Source organism: Chelon labrosus, assembly GCF_963514085.1.
Source record: "Chelon labrosus genome assembly, chromosome: 22".
In the NCBI taxonomy this organism is placed as follows: domain Eukaryota; kingdom Metazoa; phylum Chordata; class Actinopteri; order Mugiliformes; family Mugilidae; genus Chelon; species Chelon labrosus.
Window position 1 is genome coordinate 22092752 of NC_140355.1, and position 25441 is coordinate 22118192.

General features: G+C 44.7%; 2 protein-coding genes across 2 annotated transcripts in view; both read left to right on the plus strand.

Annotated features, from left to right (window-relative positions):
- zfyve16 (zinc finger, FYVE domain containing 16) overlaps positions 1-16746 on the plus strand; it is a gene marked incomplete at its 5' end in the record, with an annotated part of 18536 nt that extends 1790 nt beyond the window's left edge. The window contains 16 exons of the mRNA XM_084572453.1: positions 1-1772; positions 2362-2458; positions 5642-5818; positions 5980-6119; positions 6458-6701; positions 6796-6918; positions 8010-8165; positions 8254-8478; positions 8585-8667; positions 8755-8859; positions 8940-9090; positions 10338-10418; positions 10519-10681; positions 10842-10947; positions 11047-11268; positions 11453-16746. Coding sequence (XP_084428579.1) covers positions 1-1772; positions 2362-2458; positions 5642-5818; positions 5980-6119; positions 6458-6701; positions 6796-6918; positions 8010-8165; positions 8254-8478; positions 8585-8667; positions 8755-8859; positions 8940-9090; positions 10338-10418; positions 10519-10681; positions 10842-10947; positions 11047-11268; positions 11453-11611 — 4004 coding nt within the window. The 3' untranslated portion in view covers positions 11612-16746. The remainder of the gene's footprint in view (positions 1773-2361; positions 2459-5641; positions 5819-5979; positions 6120-6457; positions 6702-6795; positions 6919-8009; positions 8166-8253; positions 8479-8584; positions 8668-8754; positions 8860-8939; positions 9091-10337; positions 10419-10518; positions 10682-10841; positions 10948-11046; positions 11269-11452) is intronic.
- Positions 16747-17753: 1007 nt separating this feature from the next.
- On the plus strand, positions 17754-25122 carry sec14l7 (SEC14-like lipid binding 7; the record flags this gene model as incomplete). Its single annotated transcript, XM_084571809.1, has 12 exons — positions 17754-17807; positions 18779-18854; positions 21561-21604; positions 21738-21800; positions 21890-22078; positions 22150-22245; positions 22555-22615; positions 22725-22808; positions 22959-23065; positions 23148-23287; positions 23542-23711; positions 24662-25122. The coding sequence occupies 12 exons, from the start codon at positions 17754-17756 to the stop codon at positions 24790-24792; spliced, it is 1215 nt and encodes a 404-aa protein (XP_084427935.1). The 3' UTR covers positions 24793-25122.
- Positions 25123-25441: the final 319 nt, after the last annotated feature.

Sequence of the window (25441 nt, forward strand, 5' to 3'; positions counted from 1 at the left end):
ACCTCAACTCCCTCCATTATGGTTCCGCCACCAGCTGCCCCGACGCCTCCCCCAGAGAGCAAGGCCAGCAGCCTCTCACCGGCGTCGACCTCCTGTCGTCGGTGGATCACAGGCCGGCTAAAAGCTCCGCCCCTCCCTGCCCGGACCGAGCCCTGAAGCCCGTGTGCGACCTCGTCAGCGACACCAGCGCCGCCATCTTGGTCCGGGCAGGGAGCCACGATGCTTTCAGTGAGCTGGACGTGGTGGAAAAGCAAATGATGGAGGAGGAGGAGGTGGTGGTGAAGGAGGAGAAGGAGGAGACGGAGGAGACGGAGGCGCTGCTTGTAGACTTTGACAGCCCCGTGGTTGAGGAGGAGGAGCAAGCGTCTGCGGTGAAGGACGAGCTGAGCGGCGGGTACTCGTCCTCTCTCAGTCTGCTGGACGACATCCTTCCTGCGGCGGTGGAGAGGAGCGGCGAGGTCTTGGACGATTCGCCGCCGCCTCCGCCTCTGCCTCCGCCTACGACGATGGCGGCTGAGTCGGCTGAGAGAGAGGAGACGGCCGGTGGCGAAGAAGTGACAGAAACTAACTCTGTAGAGCAAAGTGAGCCGGTTAAAGAAACGACCTCGGATAAAGAGGATGAGACACAGGAAGTCAAAAACTCTGGAGCCTCGCACTGCGACCCGGGGGGGTTGTCGTGTCTCCCCATCGCCGTGTCCATGTGTGGAGCTCTGGTGAACTCAACGGACAATGAAGACGAGTCGGGGAACGCCGCAGACGTGTCCGAGAGCACGGAGGCTGACTCCCTGTCGGCTCTGGAAGCCAGGGAGGAAGCCCAGGAGGATGTAGAGGAACCAGCGGAGGACAGGCTGTCTCCAGAGGGACAGCAGGTCTCTCCTGAACCTGCTCCTCCTCACCCTGTTGCTGCTGCTGCTGCTGCTGCAGACCTTGCCTCCCCTGACCGCTCAGAGCCCAGCCCCGTGGATCCTCCCGAGTTCGGCTTCGAGTATCTGCCCGAGAGCGACCAGGCCGAGTTGCTGGTCACGGACGAGGAGCTGGATGCGTTCCTGCAGGCGCACACCGAGGCAGAGCAAGGGACGGGTGCAGTTTCTTGTCGCCCCGTGGATTTTACCCTCCCGGAGGACATGCTGGTGGAGCAGGAGCCGAGGAGCTGTGGTCGAGGGACGCCGGAGAACGAGCTGGAGAGTCTGGCTTCTCCTGAAAGTGACAGGACGAGTTTTAACCACGCCGGAGATCCATCGTCGGTTTCACAGGACGTGAACTATTCTTCTATGAACACTTTCCAGTCCCAGCACGGCAGCAGTAGCCCCGATCTACAGCCCACCTACGGAGGAGCGAGACCTAAACAGCTGTACTGCCAAACTGCAAGATCTCCACCAGCAGGAGACGACGAAGGAGAAGGAGGAGGAGGAGGAGGAGCAGAGATGTCCAGTCCTTCTGCAGCAGTAGACGAGGAGGAGGAGGAGGAGGAGGAGAGTTCACCCATAAGCCCCAGCCTGACAGAGGAGCACTCCAACTTCAGGGACTACAGCCCGACATACGCCACTCAGGATTATAGCGCGGGGTACGATGAACTCTCGGAGCCCCCGCCGTACCCCGGGGAGCCTCCCACCGACGGGCCCAGGTCGGGGAACTGGAAGAGGGAGGGAGCGGAGGAGCTGGGGAGCAGACAACCTGCGTGGGTGCCCGACTCCGAAGCTCCCAACTGCATGAACTGCAGCCAGAGGTTCACCTTCACCAAGAGGAGGCACCACTGTCGAGCCTGTGGGAAGGTACGCCGGACGCCGAACGACGAAATGTGTTGAGGTTTTATACATTTCTGCATAAAAATGACTCAGATGTTCACACAAGTCCTGACAGTAGACAAAGAGAAGCCACTCAGACACATGAAACAGAAATATACTGATTTATTTAGGAAAATGAGTCGTGTTTATGCAGAAATGTAGAAAATTGTGAAGCATTAAAGCGTGTCCCGTGTATCCCAACACCTGCCAGGAGCCATGCTGTGTATACTGGTGAGTAGACAGGATTTATTTCTGAGGTGAAAGCGTTAAACCACAGAGTTTCCAGCCCAGCAGAGGCATGGGAGCAGAGAGAGTGTGAGTCAGCAGTTCTTTTTCCAGCTCTTCCACAGATCTCCACTGAGCCGTGTGTCCGTCCTAAAGCAGCTAAGTCCTTTTAAAGGCCGGTGATTAAAGCAGAATTAGCGAGGGCTGTTCAGGATGTGTTGTTGTTGTCCGGTCGGCGGCTGCTCCAGGGACCAGACGGGAACGACGTGCTTTGAAACACACACACGCACACACACACACACACACACGCACACACCGTTTGAGTTTGTTTTTGGTTTTTCGTCTGTTCCAGGTTTACTGCGCCGGGTGCTGCAACAGGAAGTGTAAGCTGAAGTATCTGGAGAAAGAGGCTCGAGTGTGCGTCATCTGCTTTGATAGCATACACAGAGGTAAGTGCTTCTGTGGTGTAGCCTGACGTAGCCTGGTGTAGCCTGATGTAGCCTGATGTAGCCTGGTGTAGCCTGATGTAGCCTCGTAGCCTAGCAGCGCTACGTCTGGACTTTTTTCATGAGGTGTGTTTCAACTGAGACAGAGAGAAAAACAATCAGACATTTACTCCACGGTGCTTACATTACATGTATGACTACTGTTGCTCTTCTGTCCACTTAAAGCCCCGCCCACAATGTTTTGATTGGCCCAGCAGATCTTTACTGCAACAGAATAAGTTCTCAACAGAGAGACTCTAGACTAACTTTTTCCACAGCCTCAAAATTAGGGCTGAGTATAGAATCATCTTATTCTTCTTCTGCTCCTCCCACTCTTCCTGCTTTGTCTTCTTCTCCTGCTTCATCATCATCATCTTCTTCTTCTTTTCTTCTTCTTCTTCCGCATCTTCCTGCTTTGTCGTCTTCTTCTTCTTCTGCATCATCTTCTTTTGCTCCTTCTTCTTCTGCTCCTCCCACTCTTCCTGCTTTGTCGTCTTCTTCTTCTTCTGCATCATCTTCTTTTGCTCCTTCTTCTTCTGCTCCTCCCACTCTTCCTGCTTTGTCTTCTTCTCCTGCTTCATCATCATCTTCTACTTGTCTTCTATTGTCGTCTTCTTCTGCTCCTCCTGCTCTTCCTGCTTTGTCTTCATCATGTTCTTTTTTCTTCTCCTGCATTGTCGTCTTCCTCTTCTGCTTCTTCTTCTTCCGTGGCTTCTACTTCTGCTGCATCTTCTTCTGCTTCTTCTTGTTCTTCTCTTTCTTACCATGCTGCTGTATCTTGTTTTCCAACTCGACTGGTGGCTGTCTCACCAGGTTGCAGATTCATTACCGCCACCTACTGGACTCTAGTGTCGTTAAGTAGATGTACACCACGGTGGTTTCGTCACCTTCTCTGTTTTGTTTACATCAGTTTCTCCATGAGGTCACTTGAGGTGATGCATTCACTGCCCCATGATCTGGTACGATGTTCTAAACAGTGTCCTGTAGTTTAAGGTCTATGTGTTGTGAGTTTGTTCTGCAGTCAAATACAAATCTATCGAATATTTGTCAGCTTTGAAACTTTAAAGTGTTTTCATTATGCAGTGGATGAATTATTTAAGGCTTGGAGGACTCGGAGCATCCGTGTGAAGAACTGTTATTCTTAAAACACAACCAGCAGGTCAGCGTCCCGCTTCTGTGTCGGCTTTGACTGGTTTCACAGTTAAAAGACTGCAGCAGAGATATGGAAGGAGGCGGGAGGGGGGAGGAGGAGGAGGAGGAGGGGAGGAGGAGGATGGAGAGGACAGGAGAGAGGGAGGAGAGAGTTACAGCAGGACACTGGCATTTGTCCTTGGTGGTGTTTTTTTTTTTTCCTCTGAGCGTGATACAGGACACGCCTAACGCAGCGGACATGTGATGCTCACACGCCGTCTAAATTAGGAGGAAGGAGGTGATCCACTTTTGTGGCTCGCGGATGCTCGAGCGCTGCGTTGTGTGTTGTGATCCTGCTCTCGTCTTCATCTCGAGTCGGGATGGAGGGCTGCGAGTGAGGCGGACGTCTGTAGACGAATATTACTGCTAAGAGTCAGAGTCCTGGGGCAGAGAGCAGCTTCACAAAGTCTGGATTAGACTTAGACTTAGAGGGTGTAGAGTTTTATCAGGAGATGATGATGATGATGATGAGGTAAGACGTGTCTCACTGCTTTGACTTGATTTTAGATTCCTGCTTAATTAGCCTCAAGCCCTGGATGACTTTACTCTTGTTTAATTTGTGCCGTGTCATCCCCCCTTTGCTCAGCAAGGTGAAACGACTCCGTCAGTTTCTCTACTAACCTGAATGATGTCTTTGCGGCGTGTGTGTGTGTGTGTGTTCCCGAGCCTTTATTGTTTCCTTTAAAGCCACGCTGTAGTTGTTGTCAGTACAAACCGGGTCGATGGAGCTCTGTAATGCTTAATCAATATAATGTAGACCGGTGCTACGTCAGCATTTTCAGGGAGTGGGACCAGAAAGACTCTCGGTCATGACCGGTTCACGGCTGCCCTTCATTCACCCGGACGATGGGAAGCTTTAAAATACGTTGTGTAGGTGGAGCAAGGATTCATGGTTGACTTAAAGGCACAAAAAGATGTAAATCTGAGCCTTTTGATATGAAAGAAAACCAGTGTAAACAAACTCAGTGTGACGGGTTTGACTGAATCAGTTTTTAAGGTGTGATACGGTTTAAAGGACAAAGAGAAGACTTGTTTTTAATGTTCATCCTCAAATATTTCCACAACACGATCAATAAACTTTAGACCAACTCATCAGCTGATTCAGGAGGCACCAGCTCCTCCTAGCTACCTAGCCTCCTAGCTAATAGCAGCTTTTCTTAGCTTTGTATTTTCCCAGCTAATAGTAGCTCTTCTTAGCCTCCCCGCTAACAGTAGCTCTTCTTAGCCTCCCAGCTAACAGTAGCTCTTCATAGCTTCTTATCCTCCCCGCTAACAGTAGCTCTTCCTAGCCTCCCCGCTAACAGTAGCTCTTCTTAGCCTCCCCGCTAACAGTAGCTCTTCTTAGCCTCCCCGCTAATAGTAGCTCTTCTTAGCCTCCCCGCTAACAGTAGCTCTTCTTAGCCTCCCCGCTAACAGTAGCTCTTCTTGGCCTCCCAGCTAACAGTAGCTCTTCTTGGCCTCCCAGCTAACAGTAGCTCTTCCTAGCCTCCCAGCTAACAGTAGCTCTTCCTAGCCTCCCAGCTAATAGTAGCTCTTCACAGCCTCCCAGCTAACAGTAGCTCTTCACAGCCTCCCAGCTAACAGTAGCTCTTCTTAGCCTCCCAGCTAATAGTAGCTCTTCACAGCCTCCCAGCTAACAGTAGCTCTTCATAGCCTCCCAGCTAGTAGTAGCTCTTCCTAGTTTTCCAGCTAGTAGTTCTTCAATAGTAGATCAGTGTTCACCTCCCAGACCAGAACTGACTAAAGGACCTTCATGTTATCTTACAGACTGAGTTATACCGTGACCTGGATGACTGAGCACCTTAACAAACATATTCACATATTTTTTTATTTTGTAAGTTGCCATCACAGGGTTGCAATCTGTAATCCCACCACTAGATGGCACTACACCCATCACACTGGTCCTTTAAATAGTTTAAAATAAACACACCTCTAATGACGTCTGCCTCCTTGCAGCCCAGGCCCTGGAGCGGATGATGACCCCTACGGGTCCCAGCCCGAACCCCAACGTCCCGTCTGAGTACTGCAGCACCATCCCTCCTCTACAGCAGGCTCGCGCCGCCGGCACTCTGAACTCTCCTCCGCCCACCGTCATGGTTCCCGTGTCGGTCCTCAAACAGCCCAGCAACGACGGTATGACTCCTCTCATTCACTGTGTGTGAAGTAGGGATGTCCCGATCGGTATCGGGGCAGATGGAGGCGTTTTTGATATGACTGGAGCAGAGAACACAGGTTCTCTGGAGCCAAGGTACGAGCAAGGAAAGTCTACAGAGTTTCACCTTCTGTGTTTTCAGGTTGCCCTCGTGAACAGAAGCGAGTGTGGTTTGCTGACGGCATCTTGCCGAACGGAGAGGTGGCAGACACCAGCAGGCTGTCGGTGACGAGCCGCAGGAGCTCGCAGGAGTTTAGCGGCGTCATCCCAGACCTGACATCAGTAAGGCTCGGCTCTTAGATCCTTGTTTCAGTGTTTAGTTCTGAAAAGGTTAAATTCTGCTCTGGGCCATGAACGGGCGGTTAGTATTCTCCACCAGGCTTCTATAAATAGACGTTAAGGACGTCCTGATCTTCTGTGGTTATTTATTTTGGGTCTGCCTGAAACCAAAACTACATCATGTTCTGTTTTAGTGTCACAGCTGGAAAGAAGAAAAGAGAGAAAGAATGGAACTCAGATTAAATTATTCGTATCAGGCTCTCCCTATGTGTATATATATGCTGTTGATGAAGGCTCAGATTAACACAGTATATAACCCCCCCTCCCCCCTCTCATTTCAGCCTGGGTCAGCCGGGTCAGGTGGGTCAGGTGGGTCAGCCGGGTCAGATGTTGGAGTCGGTGGCTCCGTTGACCCAGAACCTTCTGGGACGGTGGAGGTGGTCTGTGCTCCGGTGTCTGGACCCTGGGACTATGCGTTGCTCGCTGGACTCGGTTCTTCGGTGAACAGGGTTCCCAGTCTGCTGCCGGACAACGAGGACGAGCTGCCTCCGCTCCTCATCATCACCGGAGAGGACGCCGGAGGAGGTAGGTTCCCTCCTACTTACCCCCCTGCCCCCCCCCCCCCCCCCCCCAAGAACCTCAGCTCTCCTTTGACTGATAACAAACCTTTCTGTGTCAGACGTCCTGGTTGAGGAGAGTCCTGCCCCGTGTCAGATCCTGCACCTCCTGGAGGAGGGAGGACCCCGTCCACTGACATTCGTCCTCAACGCAAACCTGCTGGTCAATGTCAAACTGGTCACATGTGAGTAGGACTCCTCTTCTTCCTCCCCTACTTCTCTTTCCTCCTCCTCTCCTTCTTTTTCCTCTTCCTCCTCCTCTTTTCCTCTTCTTTTTTTCTCCTACTCTTCTTTCTCCTCTTCCTCCTCTTCTTCCTCCTCTCCTTCTCTTTCCTCCTCCTCATCTTCTTCCTCCTCCTCCCCTTCCTCCTCTTTTTCTTTCCCCTCTTCCTCCTCCTCATCTTCTTTCTCCTCTTCCTCCTCTTCTTCCTTCTCTTCCTCCTCTTCTTCCTCCTCTCCTTCTCTTTCCTCCTCCTCATCTTCTTTCTCCTCTTCCTCTCCTTCTTCTTCCTCCTCCTCCCCTTCCTCCCCTCCTTCTTCTTCCTCCTCCTCCCCTTCCTCCTCTTTTTCTTTCTCCTCTTCCTCCTCCTCATCTTCTTTCTCCTCTTCCTCCTCTTCTTCTTCCTCCTCATCCCCTTCCTCCTCTCCTTCTTTCTCCTCTTCCTCCTCTTCTTCCTCCTCTTTTTCTTTCTCCTCCTCTCCTTCTTTCTCCTCTTCCTCCTCCTCATCTTCTTTCTCTTCTTCCTCCTCTTTTTCTTTCTCCTCTTCCTCCTCTTCTTCTTCCTCCTCCTCCCCTTCCTCCTCTCCTTCTTCTTCCTCCTCCTCCCCTTCCTCCTCTTTTTCTTTCTCCTCTTCCTCCTCCTCGTCTTCTTTCTCCTCTTCCTCCTCTTCTTCTTCCTCCTCATCCCCTTCCTCCTCTCCTTCTTCTTCCTCCTCCTCCCCTACTCCTCTCCTTCTTTCTCCTCTTCTTCCTCCTCTCCTTCTTTCTCCTCTTCTTCCTCCTCTCCTTCTTTCTCTTCTTCCTCCTCTTCTTCCTCCTCTTCCACCTCCTCCTCCTCTTCTTCCTCTCCTTCCTCTCCTTTTCTTCTTATTAATTTTTGATTCTTTTTAAACAGAACAAGTTGTGTTGTTTTAGTTTATGACAGAGCTAAAATAATTAAATAAATAAATAAATAAATACTAATTGAGAGTAAATAAATAAAAACTGAAATAGTTCTTCCTCTCTACTTTTATTCCGTCAACATTACGTCTCTTGTTTTTGTGTCTCATCTTCCAGACTCGGGCCGACAGTGCTGGTGCTTCGGCTCCAACGGTCTCCAGGCTCTGGGGCAGAAGGAGGTGGTGTTCCTGTTGGAGTGTTTGCCTGAAGAGAAAACTCTCCCTAAAGACCTGTTCACGCTCTATCTCAGCCTGTACCAGGACGCCCAGAACGGTAACGAGGACACGTTGGCCACAGGATTAGTTATTTATTTATTTATTTTATGTTAAGCACGTTATAAACTAGTTGTGTTGTGTCACAGGGAAGTTCCTGGAGGAGCTGGACAACGTGACGTTCACCAGCAGCTTCCTGGGCAGCAAGGATCACGCCGGGATGCTGTTCTTCTCTCACACCTGTCAGCCTCTGGACGGCCTCACGCTCCCCCTCCAGCCTTTCCTCTTCGGCCTCCTCATCCAGAAGCTGGAGGTGCCCTGGGCCAAAGTCTTTCCTCTGAGACTGCTTCTACGGCTCGGAGCTGAATACAGCGGTGGGTCGCTTCCCCTTCGCCTCAAAAACTTCTGGTTTAATATGAATCTGAATTAGAGTCTGGCGTCCATGTCAAAAAACTAAACCCTCTCTCTCTCCTTTTCCAGTGTATCCCACTCCTGTGATAAGCATCCGTTGTCGGGACTCTGTGTATCGGGAGACGGGACACACCATCATGAATTTATTGGCTGTAAGTTAGAGATGATTCCCTACATTCAGGTTACTCCCCTGAAGCCTCCTTAGATGCCTCTTATATCTCTAAACTGTTTCCCTCCAGGACCTGAGGAACTACCAGTACAGCCTGTCTGTGGTGGAGGGTCTGAGGATCCACATGGAGATGGGCCACAGCTACATCGACATCCCCAGGAGCAGCTTCAACGAGGCGAGCTTTAAGACGTGACCCAGACGGTCTGGAGATGGTGGAAACATGAACTAGATGATAAGGTGTCTTTGCTCCTACAGATGCAGAAGGTGGTGAATTCATCCAACGAACACGTGATCAGCATCGGCGCCAGGTTCAGCTCAGAGGCCGACTCTCACCTGGTGTGTTTCCAGAACGAGGACGGGAACTATCAGACGCAGGCCAACAGCAAGCCAGGGAAGACCAGGACAGGTGAGAGGGAGGAGTTAGTACCTGTTAGTACCTGGTATTACCTGTTAGTACCTGGTATTACCTGTTAGTACCTGGTATTACCTGTTAGTACCTGGTTAGTACCTGGTAGTACCTGGTATTATCTGTTAGTACCTGGTATTATCTGTTAGTACCTGGTATTATATGTTAGTACCTGGTAGTATCTGGTATTACCTGTTAGTACCGGGTATTACCTGTTAGTACCTGGTATTACCTGTTAGTACCCGTTAGTACCTGTTAGTACCTGTTAGTACCTGGTATTACCTGTTAGTACCTGTTAGTACCTGGTATTGTCTGTTAGTACATGTAAGTACCTGGTATTACCTGTTAGTACGTGTTAGTACCCGTTATGACCTGGTATTACCTGTTAGTACCTGTTAGTAGATGTGTCCTGGTGGAATCGAATGTTATTTATTTTAGGAGTCACCTATAAACTAATACAATGATCCTACTACTACTAGTACTTCTTCTTTTCTACTACTACTGTCAATTTTCCTGCGGGAAACCTCCCTAAGGGATACTACTACTACTACTACTACTGCTGCTACTACTACTACTACTACTACCTCTTCTTCTTCTTCTTCTTCTACTTCAACAACTACTACTTCTTTTACTTCTACTACTACTACTACTACTAGTACTACTACTACTACTACTACTTTTTCTTCTATTAGTACTTCTTCTTCTTCTACTTCTACTTCTACTACTTCTACTACTCCTTCTTCTTCAACTACTACTTCTACTACTACTTCAACTACTACTACTTCTACTACTACTGCTACTACTACTGCTACTGCTACTACTTCTTCTACTACTACTACTACTACTACTAACTCTTCTTCTTCTTCTTCTTCTTCTACTTCAACTACTACTTCTTTTACTTGTACTACTACTACTACTTTTTCTTCTACTTCTTCTACTTCTTCTACTTCTTCTACTACTTCAACTACCATTCTTCTACTACTGCTACTTCTACTACTTCTACTTTAACTACTACTTCTTCTTCTTCGACTTCAACTACTACTACTTCTGCTACTACTACTTCTTCTTTTACTTCTACTACTTCTGCTACTACTACTTCTTCTTTTACTACTACTACTTCTGCTACTACTACTTCTTCTTTTACTACTACTACTACTTCTTCTACTATTCTTCTTCAATTACTTCTTCTTCTACTACTACTACTTCTTCTTCCTCTTCTTCTATGTTGACGTTGTCTTCTCTTGTAGTAACTGGAGCCAGTTTCGTCGTCTTCAACGGAGCCCTCAAAGCGTCCTCAGGCTTCATCGCTAAGTCCAGCATCGTTGAAGGTGGGGAGGCTTTTATTTCACCTCGTCAGTGCTGAGAAGAAGAAAGAAAAGGCAGAACCACAGTAACTGATGTTGTTGTTGTTGTTGTTTTTTAAATCAGACGGGTTGATGGTTCAGATCCCTCCGGAGACCATGGAGTCACTGCGCTCGGCTCTGAGGGACCAGACCGACTTCAACATCCCCTGTGGCAGGAACGACGGTGGCGAGGTCCGAGAGAACGTCACCGTCCGCTGGGTTGACTGGAGTTCACCGGTCAACACGGGGTAACACAACACACACACACACACACACACACACACACACACACACACACACACACACACACACACACACACACACACACACATTTAATGTTTGAGTATAGGCAACAGAAGTTTAAACTTCCTATAATGTGAATTTGTGATTAAACGTTTTCTTGTGCAGTAAAACCAGCGGCGTTGATGGTCGACCTCTGGACGGAGTACGTAGCGTGAGGATGCAGCAGGACGCCGAGTTTGAGTCGGACGGTCGCGCCATCAGATGCACCGAGGTGACACCCCCCCTCCACCTTTTTTTTTTAATTAAACCTTCCCGGGGGTTAGAGCCAGCTGTGAGTCCATATGTGACCTGAGCTCTGATCCGTCTGCAGGTGTTCTACCAGCTGAAGTCTCCAGACGCCGGCGGCAGCAGCAGCGGCAGCAGCAGCAGCAGCAGCAGCAGCAGCAGTCTGGCCTCGGTGCTGGCGTCCTGCAGCGTGTTTCAGAAGGAGATGGCGTTGGCGACCTGCAGCGCTCTGACGCCTCACCTCGCCGTCCTCGCCTCCAGCGGCATCAACTCGCTGTCGCTGCGCGTCTCCACACAGGCTGACATGGTAAAGAACGGCGGCTCAGATACTTAAATACTTTAAGTAAAGAAGTGGAATCAGTTTAGTCGTATATTTATTTGAGTTTCACATAAAATTTGAGTTTTCTGCCTCTTCTTTGGGTTCAGCGTCAACGTCCAGTATTTTCTGATCAGCTGGAGGAGGTGTGTTGAACGTTTGTCTCTGCTCTCAGGTGGAGTACCAGGCGGGTTCAGGAGGACGGCTCCTCCCCCAGCGCTACATGAACGAGATGGACAGCGCCCTGATCCCCGTCATCCACGGAGGCAGCGCCAGCGTACCACAGACCGCCATGGACATGGAGTTCACCTTCTACATCACACACGCCATCTAACGCTGACGAGGCGCCGCTCTGAACGTTGAGCCCGCTGCAGCAGGAGGAGCTGTCGGCCGTTAATGCAGCGGGACGGGTGGGACGGGCGGGATGTAAACTGTTTTTATTTCCGTGGAGGGATCAACCAAAGCTGCTTTAATGCAAGAAGCCAAACACTAAAACAAGGACGACCAAATGCAAACTATTCAAGCGTTGTCCTCCGCTCGGCCTTCCAGGCTCCACGCTGGCCTCCGTCAGCTCGGAGCACCTCGGTGAATGTTTCCCTCAGACGCTCGGTCAACACGTCTCTCATCTGGATGTATTTATTATATTTAAAAACAAATGGGCTCATGGAATGAACATTAACGCTGAGGGAGAGGTGATATCAGGTGCTAATGTAGAACATCACTTCCTCTCGACACACTATGATTCATGAAGACGCTGCACAGGAAGACGATGGGCCTCATGCAGGAACCGCTTCGTATCCTCCTCTTAAACCTCAGATTAGAAATAAACGCCTCCAAAAATACTCTGGTATTTGTTGCCCTAAAGACTAAAACTGAGTTTCAGTTATTTAAAGATACTCACACAGCTCAGAGCAACTAAACAAATGGTTTAAATCCTCAAACGTGCAAGCTCCTGCTCTAAAATATGCAAATAACGATGAATAAAGCCGCTGACGCACCAAACCGACGAGCTGTAGTCACACCTCTACCGCGTTGAATCAGAACGAGTCGGTCAGGAAGTGGTCACTCTGATTGGCTGATCAGCTCAGAGCACAAAGGAAGAAGCAGGAAGTGTTGAAAGTAAACAAAACTAGAATGAATGAAGCTTATAGAGGCTAGCTCTGTACCACGATTCGAAGCTCTTCCTAGCCTCCCAGCTGATTGTAGCTCTTGCTAGCTTCCTAGCATCCCAGCTAATAGTAACAGTCCCTAGCTTCCTAGCATCCCAGCTAATAGTAACAGTCCCTAGCTTCCTAGCATCCCAGCTAATAGTAACAGTCCCTAGCTTCCTAGCATCCCAGCTAATAGTAACAGTCCCTAGCTTCCCAGCATCCCTTCTGATAGGAACACTTCCTAGCCTCCCAGTTGACCGTAGCTCTTGCTAGCTTCCTAGCCTCCCAGCTAATAGTAATGGTTTCCTAGCCTCCTAGCCTCCCAGGTGATCGTTACTCTTGCTAGCTTCTTAGCATCCCTGGTAATAGTAACTTCCTAGCTTCCTAGCCTCTTAGCCTCCCAGCTGATCATACCTCTTGCTAGCTTCCTAGCCTCCCAGCTAATAGCAACACTTCCTGTTTCCTCTTTTGTAAGATGAATCCAGACTACTGCCTCCTGCTGGTGTGAAGAGTTATTTCCTCTCAGGTGTAGAACCAGCTGATCATTGGTCGTAGTCTTTGTGTTCAGCCTTTTCTGGTCCAGTCACAGGTACCAGCCTCGTTGGTTTGGTCCGTCCGTACCTTTCATCGTCAGCTCTGGGCCGCTCGTGAAAAAAAAATAAATGTGTCGAGTAAATTTCTAAATATAAAGAAAAGTTGGAGGATTCAAGATGAAACGGCTCCGTCACAATCAGTGTCTTAGCTAGCTGTGTTAGCGCTGCTAGCTGCTAGCCTGCAGATGAAAAAAAAAATGACTGGTCTTGATTAGCATCTCCTGAAATGCACAGTTTTTTTACATTCTCCCCTAAAGATCCACTTCCACTCATGAATCTGAGATCAGTTCAGTTCAACCAAGGGTTTTTATTGTGTCCCAGATATATTTAGAGTTATATTAACTTCTAATTAATCCCGTCTCAGTGTTTCCTGCTGTCTCAGAATCTGTCCTGCATGAGGCTCAGTGTTCGTCAATGAAGACGTTTCACTTTTAATCAGCCGCTTCGCTAACAGATTATTTTGCTATAAAGTGTGAACAGTGTCTGGATGTTTTCTGTCTCCTGGATGAAGTTAAAAAAACAAACGGGTGGAGGGTTAAAATATTCTCTGTGTAGATTTTAAACCTGGTACGTCATCGTATCAGGTTCGTCATCCTGCCGCTGCTTTTACACTAAAGTTAAATTTGACGCCGACAAGAAGGAAAGATGTTTAGTTTTATTTAACGGAGGAGGGCGTTGGTTCGTTACAGGACGCTCATGAAGCCAGGACACAGTTAGCTTAGCCTAGCCTAGCCTAGCCTAGCCTAGCCTAGCTTAGCCTAGCCTAGCTTAGCTTAGCCTAGCTTAGCCTAAAGACAGATAACTGGAGCCCAGGTTTGTACAAAGCTAACAAAATTAGCCTTCCAGCTCTTTTCAAAGCTCACAAATAATCATTTTACACCCACTTGCCAGTTTATTAGGTACACCAGTGACTAATATAACAGTCCTGCTCTACATCTTGTCTCCATGAAGAAATAAAAATAAGTCGGTTCAGCTGTGTTTTCATTTTGTAGAACTATTGGACCGACACGTGTTCCTATTATTTTGACATTTTAGTCAACGCTTCACCCTCCACAGTGATCATCCATCATGTCTGACGCTACATCAACTGAAGTACAACTAGTGTACCTGATAAACTGAGTGTAATAATATTGGACACAAAAACAAAAGACACAACATTACCTGAATAAGACGCAAAAACGTCCAAAACAACCACAACAGTGCTTTAAATGACACAGACACCTAGAATGCATTCACTAGTGTACCTAATGAAGTGGCATGTAAGTGATCCCTCCAGATATGAGGTTTAATAAGATGTTGGTTGGTGGTTTGTTATCGCTGCACAGAGCCAGGCTAGCTGTCGTTATGCTAATCTATGCTAACCGCTTCCTCTCCGAGTGTCTGTCGTCTGAAGTGTTTTTATCTCCCGGTGAAGCTTCAGAGCCGTTTGTGTCTTAGAAGCTTTTCACCGTGTGGATTATGAAGGTGTTTCCAGGCTCCCCAGAGCTGGATCAGAACTCAGACTGGGTTAGCCTGACATGTTTGAAGAAGCTTTGTGCAATCCCCCGTTAGCCGAGGTCAGCGCGGCGTTTCCTCCAGCTTTAGGCCGACGTGCGTCCCGTGTATGAAACATGAACTGAGATTGTATCAAACCTTTTGTTTTGTTTTTCTTGTTTTAAATATCGAAGACTTATTTTTGGAATCATTGTTATAAAAAAATAAAATAAAATACTACAGAATAATATTTTTGATAGGCCGTAGGCTGCGTTCATGGTGCAGCTTGTGTAGCACGTCGGACACAAAACTTAAATCAAGAAATAAACAAATAGTTTTGTCAAAATGTGGAAAATGCATCAAGTGCTTTACTTTGACCTGAATGTGTTAACAGCAGCCGTACACGTCTGTCTGTTTAGTGACGATTCTGTTATAAACTAAAAACATCTCCTCAGCTTCATGTGAAACCAGGAACCAGTTCTGGATCTGGACTCATTAAATGTCCCTCATCAGCTGTGTTTAGTAAACACTGAGAAGGTCATAACCGACATAACCGACTGATGCTCAGCTCCCCGTCTCCTGGAAATGACTTTTATATACGACTGATCTGCAGCCAAAAATATGTTCTGAAGGAAAATTACAAGTTGACGAGTCCACAACATTTTAAACCAGATTAGAATCTAACTGTCAGACCTGTTTACGCCTCCTGCATCAACGATGGAAGATTAAAACAGATCACGTGGATCCGTTGGGCCACAATTCATCGGGTCGTTCTCAGAGAAGATCTTTAAAATTAGTTGACTTTTCTGACGTGTCATAAACACAATGATGCTGAATTTATCAATATTAATCCATAATGTCTTTAGTTTCTGCCAAAATATCCAAACAAAATCTTCTTTGGACTCTTGTGGCCTTGGTTTTAAGAAAGAACTTGTTTTAATCTAGAAATAATAAACAAAAACTGAACTCTGGTGTTTTCCACGCCCCACCATCGGCCCCAACCTCCTCCTGTTCAACTTGTGTTCAATTTATCCAACGCAGCAGCAAACAAAAAAAACCCCCCTAAATCTCAGAAATTTAAATTTGTGAATAATTTAAATTTAAATCTAGAAAAATCTGGTGTTTTCTACGCCCCACCATCGGCCCCAACCTCCTCCTGCCCGCCCCGAAGCCATTCATCCCTTGAATCAAAACAGAACTGTGTCTCTGTAAAGTGACATTGATACGGAGTTGTACTTTCTTAGCATTTAGCTAGCACAGCTAACAACTCTTGCAGCTCAAACCCCTTTTTCTTGGTGGAGACTGAATTTTTTCGTTCTAATCAAGGAAACAAACCGTTTAAAAACCTTCATCCAAACTGTTTTTGTTGCCTCAACCTCAGAGAGGACTCGGCAACAATGGATGGTGTGTTTTGTACACACACCATCCACCCCGACCTCCTCCCACCGACTCCGAAACAGTTCATTCATTCTAAATCAAAATGTTTTAAGAAAACGGATCCGTCTTTATCGTCCTAATTCCTCGGAGATGGGATTAAACTTCATCTTTTTAAAGTTTCATTTTTTTCTTGCACAAAACAAAAATTTTAATTTATTTTTTTTTTTCCTTCCACCATCCGATCTTTCCGCCTCTTATAATCCACGTTGTTGTTTGGTTTAGACTCTGTCAGCCTTTGTTTGAGTAACTGAAACCAAACGCCTCTCTCTGGTGTTTTGTTCGTCCACCATCTGCCCCGACCTCCTCCTGCCGACTCTGAAACCGTTCACACATTCAGTCAAACCAGATTAGTCGTATATAATCTTAATTTCTGTCGATTTTTTTCAAGATTTAATCCCTCGCCTCATAAAATCTGTTCAGTCGTAGCGTCTTGACTAAACTCTTCAATGATTAACAGCTGGAGACTTTTCTCTGTGTGAGTCATGGGTTTAATGATTCCCTGATTTGCTTTCAGAGTATTGATCTTGACAAAGTACAACATTTCTTTTTTTTTCCCCCATTGTTGAACTTTGTATCCGGGAACCAGACGAGACTGAGACTGAGTTATCTGAATCCTTTACTTTATATTTTGGGAGCTAGATTATTATTATTATGATGAAGATGATGAAGATGATTAAAACAACGTTCCACTTTTGTCAAAAATGAGAAATTCTTTCTGATTGTTTTTGGATTTTCTTGTAAAATCATCTATTTATTCATAACACCAGCTTTATTTTGGTGACCTCTGGGTCTGAACCAGTTTCTGAACAGCTTCTGTATTTAAAGAATAAAATTACTTTTATGGGAAAACAATAAAAAAAAAAAGTCCTCTGTGATCTCTTTCTCTAATCTTTTCTATTTTTTAATTTTATTTATTTATTTGTTGCTTTGTTGTTCTGCTCTATGGAAACAGAACGTTGATCTGGAGTCTCTCTGCAAAGATCTGCAGGGCCAATCAGATCGTTTGGGGGGCGGGGCTTAATGATTGGTTTTAGGACTAAACATTTACATTTACATTTTCCATGTGTATGTAAATGTCTTCTTTTTTTTTTTTATTCAACAGTAAAAAAAATTCAAATATTCAAATTATAAGAAAGAAACTGAACGTGAAACTAGAAAATATTTATTACTATTAAGTAAAAATTATAAATGATTGTGTAATTATTATTTAAATTATTAAAACGTCCAGTGTTTTGTCGCCAAATGTCTGTTTTTATTCAAACAACAGTTAAATTTTTTTTAAATATATTAAAATTATATTACAGACAGGAAAAATCAAATCAAAAATCATTTATTACTTTTGAGTAAAAATAAAACATTATTACGTGTTATTATTATTATTGATCCCCAGGAGGACATTTATAGACTTTAATTAAATTAATTAAATTATTAAAATGTTAACAGCTCAGTGTAATGTCTTTAAATGTCTGTTTTTATTACAGACGGATTACTGAAAAAAATAAAACAAAAATCTTATGAGAAATAAATTCATTGAATCTTCACATTTCTGAACCTGAAACTAGAAAATAATCATTACTTTTGAATAAACTATAAACTATATGTTATTGACAGGAGTCACTTTAATCAGTCGTAGACATGTTGATTGACTTATTTCAGGTTTAGTCTGAGCTGACAGATGAAAGTCCACCCCCCTGTCTCCCCCTCCTCCCTCTCCTCTCTCTCTCCGTCCAGGTAGGCGTGGTGTTTTTAAGAGTCTACCTCTTTTCTCTTTTCTCTTTTCTCTGCTTCGCTGCTCATTCACAGTTTCTCTCAGACCTCAGAGATGAGTGGTCGAGTCGGAGACCTGAGCCCGAAGCAGGCGGAGATCCTGTCAGAGGTAAGAACGTCCTGATAGGTTCTCCTCCGTCTCTCTGAGTCTGTGGTCGTCATGAGAACGTCTGCTGTGTTGATGTTATTCTCTCATTAGCTCCTGTGGTAACTGCAGACGCTCACATTGTTCTTATTCTCTGCTCTGGTCTCAGTTTACAGACTCAACAGTTTGTTAGTCACTAGTTTATGATTTTACATAAAAAAAATCTTTAATTAGTTTAAAGTTGATGCTTCTGCCTCAAGAAATAAAGATTAGAGACACATGATTGTATTAAAAGTTCATTTTATACTGTTTGACATAAACACTATTGTTTATAAAATGATTTACTATTGTTTAAATATTATAAATGAACTCACATCCTCACTGATGAAAAGCCAGTTTCATAAAAGTTGAATTTGAATGTTTAAACATTTTCATTCCACCTTAAACATCTGCTGAATGACCTGTTGCTGATTTAAACTTGTGTTTTATTTTTTATTTTTACTGTGTAATTATGTTCCATAGAAGAGACTGTTAGCTTAGCTTAGCATTTGGACTTTAAACAAGTAACCTTAACTCATACTAGCATTAAGACTGCAAACCTCTTTAGAGATTAACATATAGCATAGCACAAAGTTTGCAAAGTGCTAGTTTTAGCACTTTAGCATACAGACTACAAACTACTAGTTTGAGCATAGTTTAGGATAAAGACTGCCACATGCTGGTTTTAGCTTAGCATGAAGGCTGCAAACCTCTAGTATTTTTTATATAAACATATAAGTTATAAACATAACAGTTTAAACATGATAGTAACAGGATTGATAACTGTTGTTCTGTTTTCAAAGGTAAAGCTAGGCTAGCAGTTTATGCTAAGCTAAGCTAACTTTCTCCTGACTGTAGGCTCAGTCTCGTCTAACTCTCCATAACAAAATACATTTGTCAAACTCCCCCCGTTAATGACAATGAACGTGATTTTGTCTTCTCTCCTTGGGCTCCAGTTTCGGGGGAGGATCCAGGACGTCCTACCCAGCCTGCCCGCACAGCACGACCACTACCTCCTCCGCTGGCTTCGAGGTGAGAGCCACGGCCGTCCACGCTCAGCGAAACCCAAAACCTGTTAGCATTTTCATTCAAGGATGAGGTTAATTCACACAAAGAGAAAGAACAGACGGAAGAGACCAAATCACTAGAGAATGAAACAACCAGAGGCTCCAAAACAAACTCTTATTTTTATGTTTTTGAACATTTTAAAAAATCTTAAACACAGTTTTTACTGCTCTACATTTATTGAGAAGCTTGAGTTGAGTTTCAGGCTAAAAAATCAAACTAAAAATCACCTTAAAGCAACAAACTGAATTGATTTTACCCTCTTTTATTCTATTTTATTCATTAATTTAAGAGATTTTCCAAAAATATTTCATTAAATCAGAGTCTCCCAAAAAGTTGGAACCATTTAAATCCTTTTACTGACAAATAATTTTCTCTCTTTTTGTGTTTTGCTGTCAAATTTAAATTCTTAAAATAATGAAAAATTATAATTTATTTTATTTTCCTCTTCTGCATTGACATGACAGTGATTTTCCACGCTAAGGTTTTATATAAAATTCTTATAGTAATGTTGTTTAAACCCAACATGTTTATTCTTGTTCTCCATAAAATGACAGACATAGGAAAAAAAAAGACTGAATTCAGATTTTTGCATCAGAAATTTGATTTTTTTTTTTTTTTATCTATGACCGCTCAAATTTATGTTGTGACCCTTGAAAGGGGTCCGACCCTTATGTTGGAAATCAGTCTATTTTATAGTTTTGAGTCATGGAGGAAGTTTTACTTCAGAATAATAGCTTTTACTTTGCACATTTCTGCTGATAATGCTTTTATTTTGAAAGGACTATGGTATTTTTAACCTTATCGTCCTCCTGATGAGATGTTGAACTTTCCTCTGTGGCTAAGTAAACATAGCATACTAGCGGCCGACCAGTGTTCGCCTGAGGCTGAAACGCTCGCTCTCTGTAAACGGTGTTTGAGGTTGGAGGCGACAAACAAACCTGTTCTCTGAGCGACATCAAGTTTCAGGGGAGGACTGAGGGGGAAATACCTCTGAGCTTTGAGGCCTCGGTATCGACGGCTGTCAGAAACATTTGACTCTGACGTGACCCCTGAAAACAAACTAAAGTTTTCCATCTAAACCAAACTGTGTCGGGAGGCACAGACACTTTAATCTGGGAGGAAATGAACCGACATATGAGAGAAACTCGGCTAAAGACAGGCCTTTTAAATGTTATAAATGACATGTTATTCATCATTCTTTGTGTTTTATATTTTATATAATTGTATTTTATTACTTAAGAAGAAAAGTGCCATAAAACTAAAGTCATGTCAGTAAAGTGTAAACTGGTAGTCTTAACTTAGTGTAGCATAAAGACTGCTAGTTTTAGCTTAGCATACAGACTGCAAACTGCCAGCCTTAACTTAGTTTAATATAAAGACTGCATGCTGCTAGTTTTAGCTTAGCATAAAGAATGCAAACTGGTAACCTTAACTTAGCTTAGCATAAAGACAGCAATCTGCTAGTTTAACTTACCATAAAGAGAGCAAACTGCTAGTTTTAGGTTAGCACAAATACTGAAAACGGGTAGTTTCAAGCGTAGCAAAAAACCTGTAAACTACTATTGTTAATTTAGCATTAGGACTGCAGGCTGTTAGTTTTAGATTAGCATAAATAATGTAAACTGGTACCCTTAGCTTAGCATAAAGATGGCAAACTGCTAGTTTTAGCTTACCACTATGACTGCAAGCTGCTAGTTTTAGGTTAATAGGCCTATAAATACTGAAAATTGGTAGTTTTAGCTTAGCGTAAACCCTGCAAACCACTCGCCTTAACTTAGCATAAAGACTGCTAGTTTTAGGTTAGCATAAAAAGGGCACGTTCAAGAGTGCATCTTTAAATGTTCAGTATGAACAGTAGAGCTTGTGTCAGTGGTCGGATGGGATCCTGATTGTTGTTCTAAGACAAAAAATATTAATTTGTTTTAATTTCTAATTAATTTAAAGCAAACCTCCCAAATTTTAAATGATAAAACTCTTTAAATTTTACATTCCCTGGTTCTGAAACTTCTCATTTAACGTATTTGTTGCTTGTTTGTTGCACTGTTAGCTCTGAGTCTTATCTTTGTACGATCTGGACTTCAGTTTTTGGATGAAAGAGCAACTTTCGCATGTAAACAAACTGTAGACGCAGACCTCCATACAGCAGGGGGCGCTGCAGCAGGAGGTTAATGGTCCTAACTGGTCCAGGGGAAAAAATATCCAGAGCCTCTGAAAAACAGTTGAGTTGTTTGTTGTAAATCCACTCATGACATTTTAAATCTACGCCCACTGCTCTGAGACGATCGATGCTGCAGGACACCCGGGGCCATGGGTCTGTTTGATGGTCCATAGTTCAGGAGGTGGAGACCCACTCTGGGACTGGAGCTCAATATTTGTATTGACTGTGAATATTGACTAGAAACAGTCTGACTGAAATGAGCTGGAAGGTTAAACTTCACTAGACCACAACTGGTTTGATTCTACATCAAAAAATTAACCGGCTTGTAGTAGCTCTTCCTAGCTTTCTAGTCTCCCAGCCAATAGGAGTGCTTCACAGCTTCCTAGCCCCCCAGCTAACAGTAGCTCAATCAGCTGGTCAATGTCTGTTGTCTTTGAGGTGCGTTCAAGTGCAACGTTCTGGTCCAGACTTTAATAGTGATCCGACATAATTTTATTTTTCTCTGTTTCCAGCTCGTAGCTTCAATGTTCAGAAAGCTGAGACTATGATCAGGAAGGTGAGCTCTTCTTCTGACAGTCATCATTTGTTGTTCCTGCTCCATTAGCAAACAGACTTTATGATGTTTTTATTTTTTGCTTTAATGTCTCATCTGTCTGGTTTCCTCCTCCTCCTCCTCCTCCTCTCTGCAGCATGTGGACTTCAGGAGACAGATGAAAGTAGATTCACTCATCTCTGACTGGAAGCCTCCAGAGGTAACTTCCTGTTTCACAAATGTGCAGCGTTTCAGGATCTAAGGCTTCATGTTGGTCTCACTCCTCCTCCTCTTCTTCTTCTTCTTCAGGTGATTCAGAAGTACGTGTCTGGAGGGATGTGCGGCTACGACCAGGAGGGAAGTCCAATCTGGTACGATGTGATTGGTCCTCTGGATCCTAAAGGTTTGCTGCTGTCCGCCACCAAACAGGACTTCATGAAATACAAGATCAGACACACGGAGACGCTGCAGCGGGAATGTCGGAGGCAGGCGGAGAAGGTCCAGAGTTTTCCTCTTCCTCCTCTTCCTCCTCCTCCTCCTCCTCTAACATCTCCTCCTCTCTCTATCAGTTGGGGAAGAACATTGAAGCCATCACTCTGATCTACGACTGTGAAGGACTTGGACTGAAGCACATCTGGAAACCTGCTATTGAGGCCTATGGAGAGGTTTGTCAACATCTGTCACATCTGGATCTGATCAAACATCTGGATCCGGGTTAACATCTTGATCTGGTCCAACATCTGGATCCGGACTAACATCTGGATCTGGTCCAACATCTGGATCCGGACTAACATCTATATCTGATCTAACATCTATATCTGATCTAACATCTGGATCTAGTGTAACATCTGGATCTGGTCTAACATCTGGATTTTATGTAACATCTGTATCTGATCTAACATCTATATCTGGTCTAACATCTGTATCTGATCTAACATCTGTATCTGGTCTAACATCTGTGTCTGGTCCCGTAGATCCTGACCATGTTTGAGGAGAACTATCCTGAGGGACTGAAGAGAGTCTTCCTCATCAAAGGTACTTCAGACCGGTCTCTGTCCTCCAGGTCTCGCCCCCAATGACCCTGATGGTTCTCTGATGGTTCTCTGAAGGTTCTCTGGTTCTATGATGGTTCTCTGTCTTCTAGCTCCTAAGATGTTCCCCATGGCCTACAACCTGATCAAACACTTCCTGTGCGAGGAGACACGGCGCAAGATCATGGTCTTAGGAAGTGAGACTTGTTTCCTTTTCACTGCTCTTTTCTCTTTAGCCTGTTAGCATGCTAACGTATGCTAACGACAAAGTGCCACCAGAACCTCTTCATCCACCAGGAGTTTTTTTATTTTCATTATTTTATGAATCACATGTTTTGTGTTTGCAGGTAACTGGCAGGAAGTTCTGCGTCAACACATTGATCAAGAGCAGCTCCCCGTGGTGTACGGAGGAACCCTGACCGACCCTGACGGAGACCCTCGCTGCAGAACCATGGTGAGAACGGAACAAACCGACAGAGCTGCTTCCCTCAGAGCTGACGACCGACCTGACGTTTTTATTCTGCTTTTGTTTGCAGATAAATTACGGCGGCACGGTCCCCAGGTCGTACTATGTGCAGGACTCGCTGAAGATTCAGTACGACAACAGCGTGACCATCAGTCGTGGCTCGAGCTTCCAGCTGGAGTACGACGTTCCTGCAGCCGGCAGCCTCCTGAGGTATGGAGGCAAAGAATTCTGTTAAAACACATTTTCAGTATCCGTGTCTTCACAAACAAGTCTACGTCTCTTTAAACTTTGAGAGCAGAGCTGGAGCAGAATCAGTTCCCAATGGAGAGACTCCAGACTTCCAGGCACTGTGACAACCAGGAAATGTTCAAATGCTTACAATAGTTGGCACAAATTTAACTTTAGAAAGATGTTTAATGCTAAATGTTAGTCTAAAAATGAACTCTGCTCCTGTTAATTCCCAGGTGGCAGTTTGCTAGCGATGGCGCCGACATCGGGTTCGGGGTCTACAGGCGAACCAAAGCGGGCGCCGTTCAGAAGGTGAACGAGATGCAGCAGGTGCTTCCCAGCCAACGCTACAATGCTCACCTGGTCCCTGAGGACAGCTGCCTCACCTGCTCTGAGCCGGGAGTCTGTGAGTAACAGTAGCCTAACACCAACGTTACAGAAAACATATGACATGAATGATAACCCAATGTAGGGAAACACACTGACCGTAAATAGCACCAAATAAAGGCTTTAATGTCAAGAATATCTTTTGCCTAGCCTAACTTAGCTGATAGCATTAGCATTACCTTGATTAAAAACTTTGAATCATGTAAAATGATAGTATATTAAAGATAATTATAGAGATTTAAGATAAAATCGTTAAATTATCTTATTTGTACAAATAATATCTTATTTGTACAAATTAACAACAAATCTATAACAACAACCACATTGGACACCGCAAACAGGATGCTAGCTGCTTTTAGCTGATGTTAACTGGTTTTAGCTGCTGTTAACTGCTGCTAGCTGCTGTTAACTGCTGCTAGCTGCTGTTAACTGGTTTTAGCTGCTGTTAGCTGGTGTTAACTGATGTTAGCTGCTGATAGCTGCTGCTAGCTGCTGTTAACTGCTGCTAGCTGCTGGTAACTGGTTTTAGCTGCTGTTAACTGCTGCTAGCTGCTGTTAACTGCTGCTAGCTGCTGTTAACTGGTTTTAGCCGCTGTTAGCTGGTGTTAGCTGCTGTTAACTGGTTTTAGCCGCTGTTAACTGCTGTTAGCTGATGTTAACTGGTTTTAGCCGCTGTTAGCTGCTGTTAACTGACTAATGTTAGCTGCTGTTAGCTGGTTTTAGCTGCTGTTAGCTGCTGTTAACTGGTTTTAGCCGCTGTTAACTGCTGTTAGCTGATGTTAACTGGTTTTAGCCGCTGTTAGCTGCTGTTAACTGACTAATGTTAGCTGCTGTTAGCTGGTTTTAGCTGCTGTTAGCTGCTGTTAACTGGTGTTAGCTGCTGTTCGCTGTTGTTAGCTGCTGTTAGCTGTTGTTAGCTGCTGTTAGCTGATTTTAGCTGCTGTTAACTGCGTCTTCTGTCTCTTTCAGACGTTCTGTGTTTTGATAACAGCTACAGCATCCTTCAGTCTAAGAAGGTGAGCTACAACGTGGAGGTGGTTCCTCCTGCGGACGAACAGATGCAGAGTCCACACAGCCGAGGAGACGGGAGGCTGCAGTGAGGACGTCCAGGCCTGAAAACACCTCATCAACACCTGTATATAAAACATTTGTGGTAAAACATCAGGCTGAAAACAATGTGGTCTGAAGCACAAATTAGCTTTTATCAATCAAACAGTTATAAGCTCCAGTTAACACCTGCCACCAGGGGGCGATACTGATATTTAGTCTTCGCTTACATGGAGCTGTCCTGTTGTCCATCTTTTTTAAACAGTCTTTAATTAAATGAATCTCACATTAAACATAAAGCTGCTCAGAGTTATCTGTAATGTGAAGTTTAAAACAAGTCAATGATGTGAATAAAATATTTATCTTTAATTTATATAAAATTTCTCGAGTCACATTTAGTTTGTTAATGTTCCTAATAAAAACAGAAATTCTTAATTCATAGAATATTTGTGATGTTTTCTTTTACTTCTTGTGGTATTACAGCTTCAGGTGGTCGGTCGGGTCAGAACAAAGGTTTATTTCTAATTATTTCACAGCTGGACGTCCATTTATGATGGTGCACAAATGTACAGAAACGGTAGAGATACCTGCTCGACTCATTTATCATACGAACCGCTGAAAACTCCTGCAGGAAATCTTGTTTAAAGAAGAATATTACTGCTTGAATATGAGGTCGTGAATAAATACTGAGTCAGTCCAGCC